This window comes from Papio anubis, chromosome 11 (assembly GCF_008728515.1).
Source record: "Papio anubis isolate 15944 chromosome 11, Panubis1.0, whole genome shotgun sequence".
Classification (NCBI taxonomy): Eukaryota; Metazoa; Chordata; class Mammalia; order Primates; family Cercopithecidae; genus Papio; species Papio anubis.
The window spans coordinates 37,947,546-37,973,062 of NC_044986.1; the positions used below are offsets into that span (position 1 = coordinate 37,947,546).

General features: G+C 40.4%; 1 protein-coding gene across 6 annotated transcripts in view; it reads right to left on the reverse strand.

Annotated features, from left to right (window-relative positions):
- The window catches only part of ENTPD1 (ectonucleoside triphosphate diphosphohydrolase 1), a 211,363-nt gene extending 188,677 nt beyond the window's left edge, over positions 1-22,686 (reverse strand). The window contains exons 1-3 of one of the 6 annotated variants that reach the window (XM_017944161.3): positions 22,556-22,681; positions 8,849-9,090; positions 7,629-7,718 (exon numbers count right to left, since the gene is read on the reverse strand). In XM_017944161.3, the coding sequence (XP_017799650.1) occupies positions 7,629-7,665 (37 nt within the window). In that variant the 5' untranslated portion in view covers positions 7,666-7,718; positions 8,849-9,090; positions 22,556-22,681. Of the gene's footprint in view, positions 1-7,628; positions 7,774-8,848; positions 9,512-22,402 lie in introns of those variants that run through there. The other 5 variants (XM_017944157.3, XM_017944159.2, XM_017944160.3 and 2 more) reach the window with 5 other exon arrangements.
- Positions 22,687-25,517: the final 2,831 nt, after the last annotated feature.

The window sequence follows — 25,517 nt, forward strand, 5'->3', positions numbered from 1 at the left end:
ATGCCTTTTTCTACATCCCTGTACATCCTGACTCTCAATTCTTGTTTGCCTTTGAAGATCCTTCGAACTCAATGTCTCAACTCACCTGGACTGTTTTACCCCAAGGGTTCAGGAATAGCCCCCATCTACTTGGCCAAGCATTAGCCCAAGAGTTGAGCCAGTTCTCACACCTGCACATTCTTGTCCTTTGGTACATGGATGATTTACTTTTAGCCGCCTGTTCAGAAACCTTGTACCATCAAGCCACCCTTAAATTTCCTCGCCACCTGTGGCTATAAGATTTCCAAACCAAAGGCTCAACTCTGCTCACAGCAGGTTAAATACTTAGGGCTAAAATTATCCAAAGGCACCAGGGCCCTCAGTAAGGAACGTATCCAGCCTATACTGGCTTATCCTCATCCCAAAACCCTAAAGCAACTAAGAGGGTTTCTTGGCATAACAGGTTTCTCTGCCAAATATGGATTCCCAGGTACGGTGAAATAGCCAGGCTATTATATACACTAATTAAAGAAACTCAGAAAGCCAATACCCATTTAGTAAGAAGGACACCTGAAGCAGAAGTGGCTTTCCAGGCCCTAAAGAAGGCCCTAACCCAATCCCCAGTGTTAAGCTTGCCAACAGGGCAAGACTTTTCTTTATATGTCATAGGAAAAAGAGGAATAGCTCCAGGAATCCTTACACAGGTCCGAGAGACCAGCTTGCAACCCGTGGCATATTGAAGTAAGGAAATTGATGTAGTGGTAAAGGGTTGGCCTCATTGTTTACGGGTAGGGGTGGCAGTAGCAGTCTTAGTATCTGAAGCAGTTAAAATAATACAGGGAAGAGATCTTACTGTGTGGACATCTCATGATGTGAACGGCATACTCGTTGCTAAAGGAGACTTGTGGCTGTCAGACAACCATTTGCTTAAATATCACGCTCTATTACTAAAAGGGCCAGTGCTGCGACTGCGCACTTGTGCAACTCTTAACCCAGCCACATTTCTTCCAAATAATAAAGAAAAGATAGAATATAACTGTCAACAGGTGATTGCTCAAACCTACGCCACTTGAAGGGACCTTCTAGAGGTTCCCTTGACTGATCCCGACCTCAACTTATATACTAATGGAAGTTCCTTTGTAGAAAAAGGACTTCGAAAAGCGGGGGATGCAATGGTCAGTAATAATGGAATACTTGAAAGTAATCCCCTCATTCCAGGAACTAGCGCTCAGCTGGCAGAACTAATAGCACTCACTAGGGCACTAGAATTAGGAGAAAAAAAAAGGGTAAATATATATACAGACTCTTAAGTATGCTTACCTAGTCCTCCATGCCCATGCAACAATATGGAGAAAAAGAGAATTCCTAACTTCCGAGGGAACACCTATCAAACATCAGGAAGCCATTAGGAGATTATTCTTGACTGTACAGAAACCTAAAGAGGTGGCAGTCTTACACTGCTGGGGTCATCAGAAAGGAAAGGAAAGGGAAATAGAAGGGAACCGCCAAGCGGATATTGAAGCCAGAAGAGCTGCAAGGCAGGACCCTCCAATAGAAATGCTTATAGAAGGACCTTAGTATGGGATAATTCCCTCTGGGAAACCAAGCCCCAGTACTCAGCAGAAGAAATAGAATGGGGAACGTTACAAGGACATAGTTTTCTCCTGTCAGGATGGACATAGTTTTCTTCTTCACCGAAGAAGGAAAAATGCTTTGGCCTGCAGCTAACCAATGGAAATTACTTAAAACCCTTCACCAAACCTTTCACTCTCACTGCACCTCCTCCATGCCACTGTACTACCAGTAGCTCTCCTTACCAAGAGCTTCTATGGAGAACGCAACTTCCCAGAAATATTGATGCCCCATCGTATAGGAGTTTTTCTAAAGAAAATCCCATTTTCACCGCCCACACCTATACGCCCCTGCACTTCAGGCCATACATTACAATCCCTGTATGTTTAACCTCCTTGTTAAGTTTGTCTCTTCCAGAATCAAAGCTGTAAAACTACAAATGGTTCTTCAAATGGAGCCCTACATGCAGTCCATGACTAAGATCTACTGCAGACCCCTGGACTGGCCTGCTAGCCCGTGCTCCGACGTTAATGACATCAAAGGCACCCCTCTTGAGGAAATCTCAACTGCACAACCCCTACTATGCCTCAATTCAGGAAGCAGTTAAGAGTGGTCGTTGGTCAACCTCCCCAACAGCACTTGGGTTTTCCTGTTGAAAGGGGGGACTGAGAGGACTAGCTGGATTTCCTAGGCCAACTAAGAATTCCTAAGCCTAGCTGGGAAAGGTGACCACACCCACCTTTAAACACGGGGCTTGTAACTCAGCTCAAGCCAGACCAATCAGGTAGTAAAGAGGGTTCACTAGAATACAAATTAGGCTAAAGCAGGAGGTAAAGAAACAGTCAAATCATACATCGTCTGACAGCACAGGAGGAGGGACAATGATTGGGATATAAACTGAGGCATTCAAGCAGGGAGTGGCAACCCCCTTTGGGTCCCCTCCCATTTTATGGGAGCTATGTTTTCACTCGATTAAATCTTGCAACTGCAAAAAAAATAAAATAACCTGCAGATCCAAGAACCTCAATGAACAATGTGTGTAAGATAAACACAGAGAACCACATCTAGATAGCTAGGTGAATTGCTGAAAACAAATTTAAAAGGTGAAGGATTTGGAATTGTAGCTTACTTAAAGCTTACCATTATCCTGACACTGTTTCATGGAAACAGGCAGAAGACACAAGATTCCTGCATCATAAACAAAAGACTTTATTACTCACAGAACAGCAAGAAGAATGCACATCAAAATATTTGCCTAAGTTCCTTATGCCTAAATCCCACAGGGCCCATGCCTACCCATACAGTGGGTTGCAACTCAGGCAAAGGGCCGAGCACTTTTTGAGCAAGCAGCAAATTCAGTTTCCCTCCCTCTCCTTAGGCAGAGAGCAGGGACACAGTACCACTCTATGGTCACCTTGACCAGCTAGTGACTATATGACTAGCTACAGAAATGGTTCAGTGTCAGAAGATGAATAAAGCTTGTAATCTGTCACGCTCAGCAAGAACATGCATGTTTTAGTTCATTTTACATTGCTATAATGGAATACCTGAGACTGGGTAATTGATTTTAAAAAGAAGTTTATTTAGCTCATGGTTCTGGAAACTGGGAAGTTTAAGACTGGGAAGCCACATCCGACAAGGACCTCATGTTGCATCATAACATAGCAGATGGCATCACATGGCAGGAGCACACGTGACGACAGCAAGCAGGCGCGTGCAAAAGAGACAAAACAAGAAAGGAAACCTCACTTTATAACCACCTGCTCTTCTCAGTAATTAATCCAGTTCTGCAAGAGACAGAACTCACTCCCACAATATGGCACTAATCCTTTCATAAGAGCAGATCTTTCATGACTCAAATACCTTTTAAAGTCTTTCCACCTCTCAACCTGTTACACTGGGGACCAAACCTCAACATGAGTTTTGGTGGGGACAAACCATATTCAAACCACAGCAATGCAAGAACAAATAGGAACCAAAGGACTGCCTTTTGCAACCAAAACCAAAGAGAGAACTGAGCTACAGTGGAGCAAAGTTGCCATATTGTATCACAAGTAAACCACTATTAACCTGAAGTGGATTTTAAGTTAAAGTTATGAAGTTCAAGAAACATAAAAATCCCTAGAGTAACCACTGAAAAATGAACTTTAAAAATATACTTAAAAATGAGCTGGGTACAGTGGTTCATACCTGCAATACCAACACTTTGGGATGCCAAGGCATGAGGATTGCTAGAGACCAAGACTTTGAGACGAGCATGGGCCACATAGTGGGACGCCGACTGCACAAAATTTTTTAAAATTAGCTGGATGTGGTGTCACACACCTGTAGTCCCAGCTACTCAGGAGGCTGAGGTGGAAGGATCACTTGAGCCTGGGAGGTCAAGGCTGTAGTGATCCATGATCACACCACTGCATTTTAGCCGGAGTGACAGAATGAAACCCTTTCTCAAACAAGCAAACAAAAATACAAATGAGTAGTTGTCAGGGGATGAGGGAGAGGGAAATGGGAGTGACTGCTTATAGATACAGGATTTCTTTTGGGAGTGATTAAAATGTTCTGAAATTAGATAATGACTCTATAAATATATTAAAAATCACTGAATTGTACACTTTAAAGGGGTGAATTTAATGGTATGTGAATTATATCTCACTAAATGAATTAAAATATTGATTTAAAACAAAAGAAGGCAATAAAAGGGGAACAGAGGAAAAACAATAAGCAAGACATATAGAAAACAAATAGCAAAACAGACAAATCCAAACATACCAATAACTACATTGAATGTGAATGAACTACTGTTCAATCAAAAGACAAAAATTGTCAGGATGTATTTAAAAAAAACAACAACAACAAGATCTAACTACATATTGCCTAAAAGAAACACAGTTTAGATTCAAATATACTGTAGGTTGAATAGCATGCATAAATAGCTGCTATGAAAGACTTGGAATGGCTATATAATATCAGACAAAATAGACTTTATGATAAGGCACATTAAGACAAGGAAGGACATCTAATCATAATAAAAAGGACATCTAATCATAATAAAAAATCTAATCATCATAAAAACATCCGGAAAATATAACAATTATAAACATATAACACCTAACCACAGATCCCAAAAATACATGAAGCAAATACTGACAGAATTGAAAGGAGAGACAAGAGGGTATGTCTCAGTTAACTGAAATGACTCCTGATTAAGTAACGTTCACAAAAAATAAATATTGTTATAGTGAAGTTCCAGGAGAAATCAAAAAGGCATAACAAGAATCATTGCATAAGCCTTTTATTTAAACAAGTTTATAACATTTCCAGATTCCAGGGATAACCGAGGAGAATAACTGTCTCCAATGAAAACTTAACGATTCTTTTCATTCCTGTCGTCCTTTTGCGAAACAATTCCAAGACGTCCTTTTGCGAAACAATTCCAAGACTTACTGAAACAGTAAGATAGTACCCAGAATGTACATTCTCACAAGGTGTAAGAAAGCAGACCTGAAAATGCTATTTTGATAATATGTGGGTTAATCTTATTCTTAAACTGTTGTTGCTGCTGCTGTTGTAGTTTTATAAACACTGCATATTCTAAAAAAATTTTTTGAAATTCTGTTTGAAAAATAAATAAATGATAAATATATTCCTTCCATGAAGTAAAGTAATGCACAAATGAATAAATAAATGATAGCGTTTGTGCAAAGGTTAAGAGGTTGTAAACTGATTTAGTTTCACCTCTGTTTGGTATAATACATAATATCATAAAGTGTTATAAGCTATTCTATTTTTCAATATAATCTTAAACTCATGAAAAAATTAGCTTCTTTACTGCTAGACTGCATGTTGGCAACAAACACATGGTTTAGTAGACAAAATAATACATTTATTAAGGCACCATGCCTCCAAAAGAGAACAGTGGTTAGTTACAATCCAAAACTGAGACCTGAAAAGAAGTAATGTATTACTGATTACATAAGAAAAATAACTGGTAAATTAAGTTTTCAAACTTTAACCTTTATTTATTTATTTATTTATGTAAATTTTATTTTTATTCCTTTTTCGAGACAGGGTCTCATTCTATTGCCCAAGCTGCAGTAGTAGTGGCGCAATCATAGTTCACTGTAGCCTTGTCCTCTCAGGCTCAAGGGATTCTCCCACCTCAGCCTCCCAAGTAGCCAGGACCACAGGCCCATGCCACCACCACATCTGGCTAATTTTTGTATTTTTTGTAGAGATGGGGTTTCACCATGCTGCCCAGGCTGGTCTTGAACTCCTGAGCTCAAGCAATCTGCCCACCTCCACCTCCCAAAGTGCTGGGATTACAGGAGTGAGCCATTATGCCCAGGCCTCAAACTTTAACTTAAGAAAAATGTAGATGTCATTTCTGTGATAATGGAGCAATTATTCTAGACTGTAAATAAATAAATAAAATAGAGACTAAATACACTTTGATCTGTACAAAAATTTGCCAAAATTTTTGCTGTAACTACTTATGCCAAAATAGCTGTAACTATTTAAATTGATGAATAGATGGATGGCTATATGGATGGATATAAAAATAGTTGATAGATTTTTTTCCTTTCTGCTGCTGCTTCATGGTAGAGCTAACCCACCTCTAGTCTCTTACTCCAGCTGCAGTGGATATCCTGTCTACCTTTTTTGTGGACATTTGTCCATCAATAACAAATGGGCACCCCAAAAGTCAAGAGTCACACAAATATTAAACCAAGTTTTATAAATGTTTGTGTAATTGAGTTAAAGAGCTTACATGTACTACAGGGACTGATTCTCTGACAAGGAATCAAACCCAGGCCACAGGTGTGAAAGCACAGAATCTTAGCCACTATACCACAAGATGGAATGCCTTCTTTGTAAATCCCACAGGGAATTCAAAGCAGGCAGTTTGAGTGTACAAATGATTTTAATTTTGTTTGGGGTTAGATTTTTGCATTTTAATTTTGTCAAGAGAATTTCTAAGCCAAGACACTATTGTGTCTTTCTTTAATTTGATTGTCCCATAAATACAAGTAAGACAATTATTTAGAATGAGAGATCTCTAAAATCTTCTTTTAAAAAGAAAATTAAGGTTCTTTCTAATTTAAAGGATCCATCTTTTGGCCACTGATGATTAGAATTTCCAATGGTTTACAAATTTCAGTAGCGACTCAACAATAAGCCTCTTTACGGAAAGTCCAGGAGATAATTTTCCAGGTTTAGAATAAGTTTTTACTATATAAACAAGAGGTGTTCCTTGAGAGCATATAGAGGAGACACTCTCCATGATCCCCAAAAATTCACTCAGAAGTAGACTTAAGATAACAAAGACTCTTGTTGCCACAGACTATTAAGGCTGGTGTTTGTGCATATGGTGCCACTAGTAACACACAAATTTGCCAGGGGCCACCAGTCACAGACCTGTTAATCCACTGGCACCAGGGAGGCCCTCCTGGGATTGGAATTTTTCCAGCCTAACCAGGCAACAGGAGCCCCTTATAGATGGAAATTATTAAGACAAACTCCCCCGAGAGCTTGACATATTTGGAACAAAAAGTATACTGCTTAAAATCTTACGTGACCAGCCATTTTTAGACTGGTCACCTAATGTGACCTGAAAATCACGCTCCCCAAAAGGGCAGGGACCAAGAGAAAATGCTCTCAAAAGTCAAGGTCTTATACGGACATGAAACAGGACAATAGGAGAACTTCATCTGGTTTTTATTTTGCGGACTACAGCAAGGTTTATAGACAGAACTGCAAAACTGATCAATCTGCAGTGCCAGCTCAAACAGTTTATGGGGGTTTAGGCCCATGTGCTACCCTGTGGCATCCTTCGTTATGACAGCACAACACGGAAAGACAAAGACTATTTCTAGAAGGAAAGGGACCGAACAATGTGAATATTCATACCAAAAAAGGACACCAGAGTCGCTACACACAAAACTAGTCACACAAATCCTTTTTTCCCATTAATCAAGGTTTTGGAGATGAATATGAGACAAACAGTGATTTTACCATCAGCTCTACCAGATTCCACAGAGGGAGAGAAGCCGGGAGCCTGACTGGTAAGAATTCCTTACCCTTCTGCTGGCTTGTCAGGTCCTTGGTTCCCTTCATTGCAGCTTCCAGAAGAGCAGAGCAGCTTTGGTATCCTGTTCACAGCACTAAAACTGGAGAGGCCAATGAAAAGTTCCCCTTTGTCCTCTGAAGTTTCACTGAAAATCGCTGACAAAAAAGGCAGGTTAATAGGAGAAAAGGCATACAAATTTATTTGATTACAGTTTTACACGTACACAGGACACTTCAGAATGAAGACCTGAAGGGGAGGCTGGGCACAGTGTCACATGCCTGTGACCTCAGCACTTTGGGAGGCTGAGGAGGGAGTATGCCTTGGGGACAAGAGTTTAAGGTCAGCCTTAGGAACAAAGCAAGATTCCATCTGTACAAAAAATTTTAAAATTAGCCAGGTATGCTGGTCCCAGGAGTTTGAGGCTGTGTGAGCTGTGATTGTGCCACCGAGCTCCAGCTCGGGTGACAGTGTGAGACCCTGTCCCTTAAAAAGTGAATATAAATAAAATAAATAAAAGATACAAGGGAAATTGTCCACTTTTATGCTTAGGTTCAACCGAGTATGGACAGCCATGTAGAAATATGACGGGTCAAAAAAAGAGTATGATCTAATGCTGTAGACTGACTGGGAGAAACTCAGCAATGCTGTCTATCTAGATTCTTTTTGACCTCTATGCATTCCTTCCTTCCGGATGTGGGACAGGACCCAGTCTGGAATGGGATTCAACAGTCTAAATGTGGGGTAGAAGCCTCTTCGGAATGGGTTTCAACAATCTGGAACAGTCAGTCAAACGAGGCAGGTCAGATCATTTCTTTATGGCGAGTTTTTTTTTGTTTTTTGTTTGTTTGTTTGTTTGTTTGTTTTGAGACAGTCTTGCTCTGTCGTCCAGGCTGGAGGGCAGTGGTGCAACCTCGGCTCACTGCAAGCTCCGCCTCCTGGGTTCACCCCATTCTCCTGCCTCAGCCTCCCGAGTAGCTGGGACTACAGGTGCCCGCCACCACACCCGGCTAATTTTTTGTATTTTTAGTAGAGACGGGGTTTCACCATGTTAGCCAGGATGGTCTCGATCTTCTGACCTCATGATCCACCCGCCTCGGCCTCCCAAAGTGCCGGGATTACAGGCGTGAGCCACCGTGCCCGGCCTATGGCCAGTTTTTATACAGAAAGGCCAGGAGAAAGAGAAAGTTAGAGTAATATTTTTAGGTTTTGTTGCTGGCTTCTATGACCCACCTGGGGGAAGAGGAATTCTAGTTTCCATGGCTAGCCTCGGGGGAAAATGAGAGGCCAGAGACAGAAGGGCAGGAGAAAGTCCGAGAGGGCACCACCACAGTAAAGATCCAGGGCAGTTCTGCTTCAGAGACCTTCATGTGTGGCTGCCATTTTCTGGGATCCTGGAATAGCCACAGCCATCTGCAAAAGAGGCTGGGCAATGTCATCTTTTGGCTATATGTGCTCAGTAAAAATTTCGGGTTCTGTTTATTTGAGAGAAGAGAGAACAAACATATAGTCAGCAATAAACAGTTTCTGCCATAGAGTCAAAGTTACACAGATTCAGAACTGGAGAAAATGTAGGACTATAGACAGTCTCCAAAGGATGAAATGAGGAAGAAGAGCAAAGAAAAAAAGAAAAGGAGTAGAAACCCCTCTTCACTTGTTGTTAATACTAACCGGCTAAAGAAAAATTTTTAAAAAGGTTTCAAAGTGAAAACATACTTCTAGCCTCTACAATGTATTCATTGTTCATTAATCTCTTAAAAAGCAAGATGAATTCTGCCAGAGCTACTAAACATTTGTTTTCTACTAAACATGTAGACACTGTTTATTCAATTTATTTAGATAAATGCTTGTAAACAATAATTTAGATAAATTACAGTTATATTAATCATGAGTATCATTTGAAAAAATTTTGTTTGAGACAGAGTCTGGCTCTGTTGCCCAAGCTGGAATGCAGTGGCTCAATCTCTGCTCACTGCAACCTCCACCTCCTCTGTTCAAGTGATTCTCCCGCATCAGCCTCCTGAGAAGCTGGGATTACAGGCCTGCGCCACTATGCCCGGCTAATTTTTGTAATTTTAGTAGAGACAGGGTTTCACCATATTGGCCAGGCTAGTCTGGAACTCCTAACCTCAAGTGATCATCTACCTCTGCCTCCCAAATTGCTGGGATTACATGCATGAGCCACCGTGCCTGGCCTATCATGCTTATTATAAAAATTAATGATGGTTTAAAATTATGTCTTTGGGGCTGGGCACAGTGGCTTACGCCTGTAATCCCAGCACTTTGGGAGGCCGAGGGGGGCGTGGATCACCTGAGGTCAGGAGTTCGAGACCAGCCTGGCCAACATGGTGAAATCCCATCTCTACTAAAAATACAAAAATTAGCTGGGCGTGGTGGCGCATGCCTGTAATCCCAGCTACTGGTTGGTGAGGGGGGTGGAGCGGGGCTGAGGCAGGAGTATCGCTTGAACCCAGGAGGTGAAGGTTGCAGTGAGCTGAGATCGCACCACTGACTCCAGCCTGGGCAACAGAGGGAGATTTCGTCTCAAAAACAAACAACAACAAAAAGAAACACTGCATCTTGGGGAGCAGGAGTGGGAGAAGAAAGGTGGGTTTGATTATGAAAAGACAAGAGTTCCGGGCGCGGTGGCTCAGGCCTGTAATCCCAGCACTTGGGAGGCCAAGGCGGGCAGATTCCCTGAGGTCATGAGTTTGAGACCAGCCTGACCAACGTGGTGAAACTTCGTCTGTACTGAAAATACAAAAATTAGCCGAGCGTGGTGGCGGGCGCCTGTAATTCCAGATATATAGGAGGCTGAGGCAGGAGAATCGCTTGAACCTGGGAGGTGGAGGTTGCAGTGAGCTGAGACCAGGCCATTGCACTCCAGCCTGGGCAACAAAAGCGAAACTTTGTCTCAAACAAACAAACAAACAAAAAAAACAAAAAAACAAAAAAGAAAGAAAAGAAAAGAGAAGAGATTTTCAGGGAGACAGAACTGCTCTGTATCTTTACCATGGTGGTGGAAACATGAAACTACACATGCATTAAAATTTCATGAACTAAATATACACACACATACAAATAAAACTGGTGAAAATTTGAAGATTGATGGGTTGTATCAATGCCATTATTTCACTCATGATATTGTATGATAGTTTTGCGAAGTGTTACCTTTGAGGGTAGACAGGATTGCTCTGAGTACCCTCAATTTCCTATAACTTCATGAATCTACATGAAGGCTGTAGGTTCCATCACGAAATGGAAAATTTAATTTTAAAAAGTCTCAGCTGATGAAAATGATTCTACAAGTATTTGGTTAATTTTTTAAAAATGAAAAAATGCTCAATTTGTAATTATTGTATTGAGAGATCTCTCGCCACTGTTCTTTTGCTACCAGAGCAGATTTTTTTTCATGAAATTATTATGAACTCTTTTTCAAAATCTACCACACAACATACATACTATCACACAAACATTGTTTAACTTTTTATTAGACACTGGGTTAAAAGAGTTTAAATGTGCCTTTTTTTAGTGTAAATGGCAGTATGCTCTGTGTACTGTTCTATAACTTGGTTTTTTCATGTATTTGTCTTGGAGATATCACTAAATAAATATTCTCATTCTTGCTGTTGCAGAGTATTCCATAACAAATGCATTATAGTTTATTTATCCACTCTGGAATGATAGACATTTACATTTTTTCCGATATATATGCTTTTATTTGCCTCTTCTACACTTATGTGGATTTCTCCAGAGTAGCTATCGAGAAGTTAAATCCCTGGGCTGGGCACGGTGGGTGACTCACGCCTGTAATACCAGCACTTTGGAAGGCCAAGGTGGGTGGATCACAAGGTCAGGAGATTGAGACCATCCTGGCCAACATAGTGAAACCCCGTCTCTACTAGAAATACAAAAGTGAGCTGGGCATGATGGCACATGCCTGTAATCCCAGCTACTCGGGAGGCTGAGGCAGGAGAATCACTTGAACCAGGGAGTCCGAGGTTGTAGTGAGCCGAGGTCACGGCACTGCACTCCAGCCTAGGGACAGAATGAGACTCCATCTCAAAAAAAGTAAAAATAAAAATTAAAAAAAAGAAGAACTTAAATACCTGAATAAAAGGGCATATGCATATAAAAACTTAATAGATACTGACCTATGGCCCTCCAAAAAAGGCTATAACAGTTTACATTGCTAATGCAGTGTACCCATTTTTTTATATCATCATTTGGTGTCATCAAACCTTTCCATTGTTGACAATCTAATTTGGAAAAATCTAGTATCTTTTTATAAGTAAACTTTTTTGTTGAAGTATAAACATGAATACAGAATAATGCATAAACCAAATGTATGTATAGTTCAACCAATTTTTACAAAGTGATGGCTGGGAGAGGTGACTCACGCCTGTAATCCCAGCACTTTGGGATGCTGAGGTGGGCAGATCACTTGAGGTCAGGAGTTCGAGACTAGCCTGGCTAGCATGGTGAAACTCCATTTCTATTAAAAATACAATAATTAGCTGGGCATAGTGGCACATGCCTATAATCCCAGCTACTCAGAAGGCTGAAGCACAAGAATCACTTGAAGGCAGGAAGTGGAGGTTGCAGTGGGCCAAGATTGCACCACTGCACTCCAGCCTGAGACACAGAGCAAGACTCTTTCTCAAAACACAAAACAAAACAAAACAAACAAAAAGAGTGAGCCTGCCCATGTAACCCTAGCCCATTTGAAGACATGATTACCACCAGCTCAGAAATCTCCATTGCATTCCTACCCAGTACTACTCCTCTCAAACATAATTGATGGCAGCGGCTGCTACCATCACACCAGCTGCAGCAGTGAGGCACCCCTGGAGCTGGGCACTCCTTGGAGCTGGTGGGAGGCCCGCACTTTCTGAGTTGGGGTGGGAGCTACCCAGGTGCCACTGCAGCCCCGCAAACTGCGGCTGTGGACCCAGGCCTCATGCTCTATGGAGCAGGTAGAAGCCCCGCCCTCCTGGGCAGGGCTACAGCTGCCCAAACTATGGCTGTGCATCCGAGCCTCCCTATGCTCTTGGAGGAGGCCAGGAGCAGGCAGGATCTGCCCTCCCGGGTGCAGCTGCAGCCCCCATGACCAACAGCTGCAGACCTGGGCCCAACTGCACGGAGCAGGCAGGAGTTGGGAACAAGCAGGATCCCCGAGTTGGCAGGGTGGGAGCTCCCAGGTGCAGCTGTGGCCACCCTCCCAGACACAGGACCTGGGCATCTCTGCAGCCTGCACCCTCGGGTGGCCAGGAAGCCCCCCTCCCCACAATCCCTGCAGGCTCAGGAGTGTCTGCTCCCACTGCCTGACCTCTCTCCTCTCCCAGCACCTGCTCAGATCTCTCCAAGTGGGGTTGGGCCGAATACCTGGGCCACGAATGGCAGCAGGAGTCAGAGAGTTTGCTGGGCAGAAGGGGGTGGGGTCCCCAGTAAGGCACCACCTTCAGGTCATGGAGGGCCTGAAGGCTGAGAGCCAGGTCACCAGTCCCACACACCAGAGCAGGGACTCCCTGCTGCCTATGGCCACCCATGGACCAATCTGCATGCACTTCTTACCCTATGAGATCCATAAAAGCCGGGGGCTTAGCCACAGGACTAGAGAGGATGGCCAGAGCAGGATAGAGGATGCAGAGGACAGAGATGAGGGGATGACCAGTTGCAGAGAAGAGCTACCATCTGCTGACAGTTTGAGAGGACTGCAGAGACCTGAAAACAACCTGCCTGCAGAGAAGAGCCACCCTCTCCAGGGCCTCCTCTCTGCTGAGAGCAGCAGATGATGGGACAACCAGTGGGCAGAGAGGAGCTACCCTCTCCAGGGTCTCCTCTATGCTGAGAACTGAACACTTGACAGGAGGACCTGCAGAGAGGAGACACCCACTGAGGGTTTCCTCTGAGCTGTTCTAACACTTAATAAAGCTTATCTTCACCTTGTTCATCCTTCTCTTGTCTGTGTACCTCATTCTTCCTGGACACAGGACAAGAACTTGAACAAAGGTGCCACTGGTCACAGAGGTTTCTAGGAAGAAAATTGACAACCCAAAGATCCCATAACATAACTACTGTCTGATGTTCTAATAGTATAAGGCAGTTTTGCCTATTTTTTGAATTTTATATAAGTGAAATAATATAATATGTTCTTTTGTGTATCTTGCTTTAGATCAACATTATATTTGTTTTTGTTTTTGTTTTGAGACAAGGTCTCACTCACTCACCCAGGCAGGAATGCAGTAGCATGATCACTGCTTACCACAGCCTTGACCTCCCAGGCTCAAGTGAACTTCCCACCTCAGTTTCCCAAGTGGCTGGAACTATGGGTGCATGCCATCACATCCAACTAAATTTTTTAATTTTTCATAGAGACAAGGTCTCACTACATCACCCAGGCTGGTCTCAAACTCCTGAGCTCAAGCAATTCAACCACCCTGGCCTCCCAAAGTGCCATGAGCCGCCATGCTTGGCCAAATCAACATTATTATCATTTAGATTGTCCAAGTTGGCCTGGCACAGTGGCTCATGCCTGTAATCCGAGCACTTTGGGAGGCCAAGGTGGGCAGATCACCTGAGGTCAGAAGTTCAAAACCAGCCTGGCCAAAATGGCGAAACCCCATCTCTACTAAAAATACAAAAATTAGCCAGGTGTGGTGGCAGTCGCCTGTAATCCCAGGTACTCAGGAGGCTGAGGCAGGAGAATTGCTTGAACCCAGGAGGTGGAGGTTGCAGTGAGCCAATTTCGTGCCATTGCACTCCCGCCTGGGCAACAGACTTAGACTCTATCTCAAAACAACAACAACAACAACAACAAAAAATTGTTGTGTGGCAGTACTTTGTTCATTTTCATTGAAATATTATTATTCCATTGTATGAGTATACTACAATTTGTACACATTTTGCTTTTGATGGATAATAAAGTTGATTGTAGTTTGGTGCTATTATAAATCATGCTGCTATAAATGTTGTCATACAAGTCTTTTGTTAAATATATATATTTACCATACACATACACACACATTTCCTACTGGGTCTACACCTAAAAGTGTATACTTTGCCAGGTCATAGGGTATGGATATGTTTAGCTTTATTATATAAAGCCCAACAGTAAATGGTAGCCCCAATTTATACCCCCATCAGTAGCAAATGAAATATCCAGTAACTCCATATCCTCTACCGTTAAAAAGTTTAACCACTTTAAAAGATATGGAATTACATCTTATTATTGTCTTCATCTGAACTTCTTTGCTAATGATGTTGAGTTGCTCTTTTATGTTTATTACTCATTTATATATCCTACTTTATAAAAAGTCTGGTCAAAATTTTGGTCAATTTTTGAGGGGTTGTACATGGATTCTTTATATATTCTGGGTACAAATCCTGTGTTTTATATGTGTGTATGTGTATATTTACATATATATATATATACACATATATATAATATTTTGCCATTGAGTAGCTTGCCATTTTACTCTCTTAATATTGACTTTTTATTAAGAGAAATTCTCAGTGTTAACAAGATACAATTAAACAATCTTTTTCTTTAGTATCAGTGATTTTTGTCCAGTTTAAAAACTCTTTGCCTACCTCAAGATCACATTATCTTACATTATTTTCTAGAAGCTGTATTGTTTTCCCTAAGTATAAAATCTATGTAAACTTGACGTCTGGGTACATGTAAGGTAAGAGTACAGACACACTGTCATTCCTATAAATATCTAACTGGTACAGCACAGTTTATTGACAAAATCACCCTTTCCTCCCTGTGCTATAATATTACCTTTGTCGCAAATCAAGTGACTACATATGTGTGGGTCTTTTTCTGGACACTATTCTTTTCCATTGATCTATTTGTCAATCTTGGAGCCAAAGCGATACCATTTTATTCTAACAATTATTTTATCTTAATAATAAGATGGGATATCTAGCAGGTAGAGGCCTTCTAGTCTTGTTCTTCTTTAAGATTCTCTTGGCTATTTTTGACCTTTTGAAATTACATGTAAATTTGAAATCAGCATGTCAATTTTTACCCAAAAATGATGAAATTTGTACTGGACTGTATTGAATCTATACATGAATTTGGGAAGACTTGACATGTTTCCATTAGTAAGTCTTTCTAGCCATTAATTTGGTGTAGCTCTCCATTTATTTAGGTTTTCTATTATTCCTCTCAGAAATATTATATATTTGGATATGTAGTTTTGTTTTTGTTTTTGGTTTTTGTTTGTTTGTTTGTTTGTTTGTTTTTGATGGAGTCTTGCTCTGTTGCCAGGTTGGAGTGCAGTGGCGCGATCTCAGCTCACTGCAATCTCTGCCTCCTGGGTTCAAGTGATCCCCCTGCCTCAGCCTCCTGAGTAGCTGAGGCTACAGGCATGCACCACCATGCCTGGCTAATTTTTTGTATTTCAGTAGAGATGGAGTTTCACCATGTTGTCCAGGTTGGTCATGAACTCCTGACCTCAAGTGATCCACCTACCTCAGCCTCGCAAAGTGCTGGGATTACAGGTGTGAGCCACCGCACCCAGACAGATCTTTTTTTTTTTTTTTTTTTTTTGAGACAGAGTCTCGCTCTGTCGCCCAGGCTGGAGTGCAGTGGCACGATCTCAGCTCACTGCAATCTCTGCCTCCCGGGTTCAAGTGATTCTCCTGCCTCAGCCTCCCGAGTGGCTGGGATTACAGGCACCCGCCACCACGCCTGGCTAATTTTTGTATTTTCAGTAGAGACAAGGTTTCACCATGTTGGCCAGGCTGGCCTCAAACTCCTAACCTCAAGTGATCCACCTGCCTCACCCTCCCAAAGTGCTGGGATTACAGGCGTGAGCCACTGTGCCCAGTGATATGTAGAGATCTTATACTATTTCAGATTTATTCCTGTGTATAAATGTTTCTTCAGGTAATTGTACATTTTATCATCTAAAAGTTTTACTTTCTAATTTATTATGGCTATAATATAGCAATACAATTGAATTTTCTATATTGACATTATATTTATTCTTTCCATTGCTCTTCATTTATTTCTGCATTTTCGTGCATCCATCTAAGATCATTTTCTCTTTAGCATGAAGAATTCCCTTTAGCAATTCTTTGTGTGGGTCTGTTAGTGGTAATTTTTCCCTCAGTTTTTGGTTTATAAATACATTTTTATCTTATCTTCATTTTTGAGGAATCTTTTGCTGGGTATACAATTTTAGGTTAGCTTCTTTAAAGATATTCAACTTTTTATAACTTCCATTATTTTTGTTGAAAAGTCAGGTGTAGGCCGGGGATGGTGGCTCACGCCTGTAATCCCAGCACGTTGGGAGGCCAAGGCAGGTGGATCACGAGGTGAGGAATTCAAAACCAGCCTGGCCAAGATGGTGAAACCCCGTGTCTACTAAAAATACAAAATAATAATAATAATAATAAGCCTGACATGGTGGCAGGTACCTGTAATCCCAGCTTCTCAGGAGGCTGAGGCAGAGAATTGCTTGCACCTGGAGGCGGAGTTTGCAGTGAACCGAGATCGCACCGTTGCACTCCGGCATGGGCGACAGAGTGAGGCTCTGTCTCAAGAAAAGTCAGATGTAAGTTTTATTGTTGCTCTTTTGAAAGTAATATGTCTTTTTAAGCTATACTTTTTAAAGATTTTTCTCTGTCAATTTTTGGGATTTGAGTAAGATATCCCCATGTATTATTTTCTTTTAAATTTATCTTGTTTGGGTTTTGTAGAGCTGGAATCTACAGACTGAAAACATTCATTTATTTGGGGAAATATTCAGCCAAAATATCCTAATATATTGCTGTGTCTACCCCATTATCTCTCTCGTTTCCTTCTGGGGCCCAATTACATATCAACATTTCTTCCACTCTCTCCGCATTGTCTCTTACATTCTTTTCCGAATTTTCAACACATTTTCCCATGTTTTATACTAGATCTTAACAAATAATCTAGTTTTTCAGTTCACTAATCCTGCCTTCTGCTGTGTTTGATCCACTGTTAAACCAATCTAAGAGTTCTCAATTTCCATTATTGTACTTTTCAGTTCTAGGATTTACATTTGATACATTTTCACAGGTTTCAGTTTCTGGTGAAATTCTCCACTTTGTCAGCTATGTTACTGAATATATATTAATCATGTATATATTTTAACTCTGCACCCATAGTTATGACCTCTTATTGGGTCCTAATATTATTAATTTGTGTTTTTTAATTTGATCTTCTAAACATTTATCTGTTTATCTTTTCACATAACCAGCTATTGGTTTTATCAATTACTCTACTGATTTTTTATTTGTTTTTAATTTTTAATTTCCTCTATTATCTTTATTAATTCTCTTCTTTCATTTTCTTTTAATTTGTAATTTGCTTACTAAATTATAAGATTAAGTTTAAGATTATTTTAAATATTTCTTTTTAAAAAAAAGTACTTGAAAATATAAAAGTTCTTTAAGTTCTATTGGCTTTATTCTTTGTATTGTAGTTGTTTAACTTTCATTCTTTCATTTTTAATTAGTTTGTAATTTTTGTGTTTATCTTCTTTTAACTCAAGATTTATTCAAAAATGTGATTTTTTTTTTCTTAATTTCCAAGAGGATATTTTTGCTGTCCTTTTATGTTAATTTCTAATTTTACTATATTGTGGTAAGCAGAATGTACTATAAAATCTTTGCCTTTTTTCTCTTCATTGAGATTTTCTTTGTGACATAACACATGGTCAATTTTTGTCACTGCTCCAAGTATGATTGAAAAAGAATTAGTACTATTTGCTTCTTGGGTTCAAATTCTATACCACCTACAGATATTAAATTGAGAATTTTAAAATCACTTATTTAAATCTTTTTCTCTATTTTTATTATTTAATCTATCTATTTATGGAAGAGGTATGATAAAAATCTTTTACTCTGATGGTGGATTTACCTAGTCTACTCTTTCCACTAGTTATTTGCTTTTATATTTTAAAACAATGTCTTCAGATCCACAAGGATCATTAATTTAACATCTTCTAGGTAGTGTGTAACTTTTATAAAGATGAAATATATATTGCCCTTAAATATAATTCACTTAGAATTTTATTTTTATCTTTATATTTTTAGAGATAAGGTCTCACTATGTTGCCCGGATGGTCTTGAACTCCTGGTCTCAAGCAGTCCTTCTGCTTCAACTTCCCTCCTGAGTAGCTGAAATTATAGGCACAAGCTACTGCACGAGGCTGGAATTCTATTCTGACTGTCATTACTATTACTACATCTGTTTCCTCCTTATTAGCATTTGCCTATTAAGAATTTATTTCTGGCTGGGCACGGTGGCTCATGCCTGTAATACCAGCACTTTGGGAGGCTGAGGCTGGCAGATAACCTGAGGCCAGGAGTTCGAGACCAGCCTGGCCAACATGGCAAAACCTCGTCTCTACTAAAAATACAAAACATTAGCCAGGCATGGTGGCAGGCACCTGTAATCCCAGCTACTTGGGAGGCTGAGGCAGGAGAATTGCTTGAGCCAGGGAGGTGGAGGCTGCAGTGAGCCAAGATTGTGCCACTGCACTCCGGCCTGGGCAACAAAAGCAAAATTCTGTCTCAAAAAAAAAAAAAAAAAAAAAAAAATTTATTTCTTAATAGATGAATTAAACTTATTCATATTTATTGTAATTATTTATATATTTGGACTTATTTGTTTTATTGTTTTACCATTTTCTTTTCTTTTTAATAGAGACAAAGATTTGCTCTATTATCCAGGCTAGAGTGCAGTGCTGTGATCATAGCTCACTGTAACCTCAATTTCCTGGGTGCAAGTGATCCTCCTAACTCAGCCTCCTGTGTAGGTAGGACTACAGACACATGCCACCATGCCCAGGTATTTTTTTTCATTTCTTGTAGAAATGGAGTCTCAATATGTTGCCCAGGTTGGTCTCAAACTCCTGGCCTCAAGTGATCCTCAGCCTCTCAAAGTGCTGACACTACAGCCGTGAGCCCCTAATATTTCTTTAACCAATTTAATCCTTCCATTTTCTTTTTTTCTCCTGGAACTCATATTAATCAAACATTGGACTTATAGATTTAATCCTCAATGTCTCATATTTTCTATTTATTTATCTTTTTGTTCAATAGAGTAGATGTCCTTATATTTATCTTCCAAAATTTTAAACAAAAAAGTTAAGGTCAGTAATCATATTAATAGTTTTAATTTCCAAGAGCTCTCTCTTACTCTGATTGCTCCTTTGTCAAATATTCTGCTCTCATGAATGTTTTATTAATTACTTCTCAAATCTCTCTGAGGTATTAACTAAACAGTGTATCAATTTCTAGAAAGAATTATCTATTTTTTCCTGAAAGAAAATAACTAGTTATAGGTCTTTTTGAGTGCAAAGGCAAACTATTCCATATACCATATAGACCTTCAATTCATTTTCTTAATTTCTGTCAACTTTACCTTTTATCTTCTCTCTTACTTGCTATCGCTAGTTCTGGCTATTCTGTGGTATTCTGCTGGAAGGCAGCTGCCTCCTTTGGCTGCAGTCCCTTTCCATGGTTATTCTAGGCTGCTGCTTCTTCAGTCAACATCCTTCCAATTTCTTCAAAAATGTATGAAAAATCTTCCATACTGACCATGCTGATGGTCAACCACAACTCCTACTTTTTGTTTTTATAAATATATGCCCTTTTAAGTCTTTTAACAGGTATTTTAATAAAATTTCAAAAGAAGGGTCAAATGTGTATCTTTCTTTCCTTCTTACCTCCTTTCTTTCTTTTCTTCTTTCTTTTCTCCTCTCTCTCTTTCTCTTTCTTTCTCTCTCTTTATTTTTTTGACAGGATTTTGCTCTGTCACCCAGGCTGGAGTGCAGTGGTGCAATCAAGGCTCACTGTAGCCTCAATCTCTTGGCCTCAAGTGATCCTCCCACCTCAGCCTCCTGGATAGCTGGAATTACAGGTGTGCACTACCACACCTGGCTAATTTTTATTTTTTGTAGAGACAGGGTTTCACCATGTTGTCCAAGCTGGTCTCTAACTCCTGAACTTAGGCAATCACCCTGCCTCAGCTTCTCAAACTGCTGGGATTACAGGCATGAGCCACCACACTTGGCCCAAATGTGCATTTTTCTTCCATCTTTAATCACAATTCCTAGTTGATTCATCTTTAATAGATGCAAAATCTCTTGTGTCTCTCTATAAATGTTAATTATATTTGTTCTAAACTCTTTTTCTAATTTGTCCTTTTTAAATTTTTTTTTCCTTTTTTTAGAGACAGGGTCTCACTCTGTCACCCGGGCAGAGTGTACTGGTGTGATCATGGCTCACTGCAGCCTCAACCTCCCTGGCTCAAGCGATCCTCCTGCTTCTACCTCCCAAATGCTAGGATAACAGGTGTGAGTCACTGCACCCGGCCTCAGGTTTTAATGTTTCTTGAATATTATACCCTTTTTTTGTTTGCTGGGTTTTTTCTTTTTCAAATGTAGATCTTTTGAGTGTGTGTGCACCTTGGTAACTGAGATTCCCTGTTAGCCTAAGAACAGGTGGGATCTGTTTATTGCATTCTACCTGCAGGATTTTTGAAGAAGAAAATGGTAGATGTGGAGTTTGACAAAGTGTGTATCTTAGTCCATTTTCTGTTGCTTATAACAGAATGCCTAAAACTGGGTAATTTATAAAGAAAAAAATTTATTTCTTACAGTTATGGAGCCTGGGAAGTTCAGGGTCAAAGAGGCATATCTAGTGAGAGCCATCTTGCTGGTGGGGACTCCCTTGTGGTGGCCTTGGGCAGTGAGCCCGTGGAGTGTACCCTAACCTGTCCTCTGAAACTATTCTGTCCTCCTATGCCTCTGGGCCTGTGATAGTAGGGGCACCCTCTAAGATCTTCGAAATGCCTTTGGGATCTTTCTTCCTTCGTCTAAAGGAATGGCACCTGTCTCCTTTTTATCCAAACTAATCTCTTTAGCAAATAGTCACTGGGCTGCACCCTTGGTTTCCTCTGCTAAAAATGCTTTTTAACTCTTTACATGCTCAGGCTGAGAGTTATCCAAATCCTTCCACTCTGCTTCCCTTTTCATGATAAATTCTACCTTTAAATTATTTCTTTGCTCCTGAATATCAGCATAAGCTGTCAAATGTAATCATGTAGCTCCTTCTACATTTGGCTTAGGAATTTCTTTTGCCAGATACCCTAGTTCATTAATCTCAAGTTTGGCTTTCCACAACACCCTCAGGCATAGACGCAGTTCAGCCAAGTTCTTTGCCAATTTATAACAAGGATGGCCTTTACTCCAGTTTCCAATATCACCTTCCTCAGTTCCATCTCAAATCTCAGCAGAATGGCCTTTACTGTGCATATTTCTATCTGTATTCTGGTTACAATCACTTAACAAATCCTGGCGGGGTGCAGTGGCTCACGCCTGTAATCCCAGCACTTTGGGAGGCCAAGGTAGGTGGATCATGAGGTCAGGAGACTGAGACCATCCTGACTAACACAGTGAAACCCTGCCTCTACTAAAAATATGAAAAAATTAGCCAGGTGTGCTGGCGGGTGCCTGTAGTCCCAGCTACTCGGGAGGCTGAGGCAGGAGAATGGCGTGAACCCAGGAGGTGGAGCTTGCAGTGAGCCAAGATTGCGCCACTGCACTCCAACCTGGGCGACAGAGTCTCAAAAAACAAAACAAAACAAAACAAAAAACAAATCTCTAAGAAGTTCCAAATGTTCCCTTGTCTTTTTGTTTTCTGAGTCTCACTAGAATCACCCTTGATATCACATTCACTGAAATACAGTCACTTTATAGCCTGCTCCTCCAAACTCTTCCAGCCCCCGCTCATTACCTAGTTCCAAAGCTGCTTCCCCATTTTCAGGTATTCGTCATCAGCAAAATCCCACTTCTTGGTGCCAATTTTCTGTTTTCGTTCATTTTCTGTTGCTTATAACAGAATTCCTGAAATAGGATAAGTTATAAAGAAAAGGAATTCATTTCTTACAGTTGTGGAGGCCGGGAAGCCCAAGGTCAAGGGGGCATCTCATGAGAACCTTCTTGCTGCTGGGAACTCTCTGCAGCATCCCAAGGCGGCACAGGGCATCACATGGTGAGGAAGCTGAGCGTGTTAACTTGCTAACTCAGGTCTCTCTTCCTTTTCTTGTAAAGCCACCACTTCCTCTCTCATGACAACACACTAATCCATTAACCCATGAATGGATTAGTCCATTCATGAAGGCAGAGACCTCATGATCTATCACCTCTTAAAGGTCCCACCGCTCAATACTACACATTGGGGATTAAGTTTTGAAATGAATTTTGGAGGAGACATGCAAACCTAGCAGTGGGCTAGGACCAGTCTCAACTTGTGGGGCCTCTCTCTTCCTCCTAAATGTCAGAAGCCATCCAGGGCACTGTCCTGCCTTTTCAGTAAAAGTGTACATGGACTGCCTCTTGCCACCCCCGCCACCACCTTTTGGGGAAAATTCTTCTGCTATCCACTGCAAGCACAAGTAGGGATAAGGTTGAGAGGCTGACCTGGCTCTTCCTACAGTGATACTTCAATCAATAACCCATAGAATTGTCCAAGGGCCACTATTGATAACCAATAGCTTCTTTCTGTGTGCTTACAGCACTCCAAGAGTCACTTCCATTTCTGAATAAGGCCTTTATTATGCAACTGTTATTTGTTCACCTTCAATTCAATCCCATGTGCCTTCTATTTTTCAAGTATTCCTACAATGTCTGGCCCATGAGAGCACACCTTCATGTATTTAAATTCTGGGCATGTTCATGTATGCACAAGTGTGTGTGTATCTAAGTTTTCTGTAATTTTCAGAGATCTTTGGAAAAGGGAAGAGAAGTGGGAAAAGGATAGAATTTGTTGTCTGCCATCTCAATACAATCTCCTTGCTAAATTTCCAATTACATATTCAACTCTTTTAATCCCAAACACAGACAACTGCTAGTATCATATGATCTAATTTGGAAATCTCTGCTTCTGAGATTATGTCATATGATCTCAATTTAAGACTTGGTGCCCATACTACAACTGACATCTGCATGACACATGTGAATAAATTTCATTCTTCATCCACAAAATTATCTTTCAGATTTTAATACTGGATCTCAAAAGTATTGAGAGTTCTGTATTACAGAGATTCTTACAAATACAAAACAGCAATACATGCCAGGCACAGTGGCTCATGCCTGTAATCCCAACACTTCGGGAGGCCAAGGCAGGCAGATCACTTGAGGTGAGGGGTTTGAGACCAGCCTGGCCAACATGGTAAAACTCTGTCTCTACTAAAAATGCAAAAATTAGCTGGGTGTGGTGGGTACACCTGTAGTCCCAGCTACTAGGGAGACCGAGGCAGGAAAATTGCTTGAACCTGGGAGGTGGAGGTTGCAGTGAGCTGAGATGGTGCCACTGCACTCCAGCCTGGGTGACAGGGCAAGACTATCTCAAATAAATAAGTAAATTAATTAATTAATTAAATCAATAAATAAAGCAAATTTAAAAAACAGCAATTCAAATAATCTTTTTGCTTAACTATAACAAAATAGAAAAAACATTAACTTTTCTAAAAACAAGTTAAGTGTTAAAATTCAAAAATAAGAAAAAGCAACTCAAAAGGATCCTGAAACATTTGCTTATCACTCATCCCTAAAATTACTTCAACCAACTGTCTTTTGCCAATGCTAATAAATTCAGAAATAATTTAACACTGTTTGAGAGTTGCCATTTAAATTCCAAACTTTGAAATCTAAAATAGTCTCTGATCAGATGTACAATGGAAATTTTATAGAAAGATCATTACATGGTAAATTGGTTGCAAAAAGAAGAAATTTTATAGAAAGAAATACAATCCTCAAATAAAATAAACTAAAAATATTCCTAAGGATTAATTATAAGGAGTTCAACAAAACAATTTTTAATATATTTTTAAAATATTTAATGCACATCTAACATGTCCCAGACACTGTTCTAGGCATGGGGATATTTCAATGAACAAAATAAACAAAACTCCCTGTTTTTTGGAATTTACATGCTAGTATATACATATGATCATATAATCTTTTTTTTTTTTTTTTTTTTTTTTTGAGACGGAGTCTCGCTCTGTAGCCCAGGCTGGAGTGCAGTGGCCGGATCTCAGCTCACTGCAAGCTCCGCCTCCCGGGTTCACGCCATTCTCCCGCCTCAGCCTCCCGAGTAGCTGGGACTACAGGCGCCCGCCACCTCGCCCGGCTATTTTTTGTATTTCTTAGTAGAGACGGGGTTTCACCGTGTTAGCCAGGATGGTCTCGATCTCCTGACCTCGTGATCCGCCCATCTCGGCCTCCCAAAGTGCTGGGATTACAGGCTTGAGCCACCGCGCCCGGCCCGATCATATAATCTTAATAATATGAACTTGGCCTTTACCTATAGAAAATACTACTAAGGTAAATAAATGTTTTAAGACCAAACACATATCTCCCATAGCTGTCTATCACACAACAACATAAAAATAAATTTGAAAATATTTATAACACAGAGATACATTTAGCTACTGACTTCAAAACATTAGAAAATAAAGATCTTGTAAGAGAATGCAAGTCAAGTCAAACGTCCTAAAACTTACCTGAGTTAAGTGATTCACTTGTAAAGGGAGGTATTGACCAGATTTTACGTAAGTGTACTAGATTTTAGATAACTCGTAACAGATGTGAATTTATATACTAAAACTAAATATCCAGAATAATCCAGATATCAGAACTGTGGGCACAGGAAAACACTGGTTCTAGGAGGAGCAAGATTTTGATCATCTACGGTCCCACTTTACATATGGTAGCTACTTACACCTGTGGTTAACTTTGAATTAATTACAATCTAAAAATTAAAAATTCAGGCCAGGCACAGCGACTCACACTTGTAATCCCAGCACTTTGGGAGGCCAAGGCAGATGGATCACTTGAGGTCAGGAGTT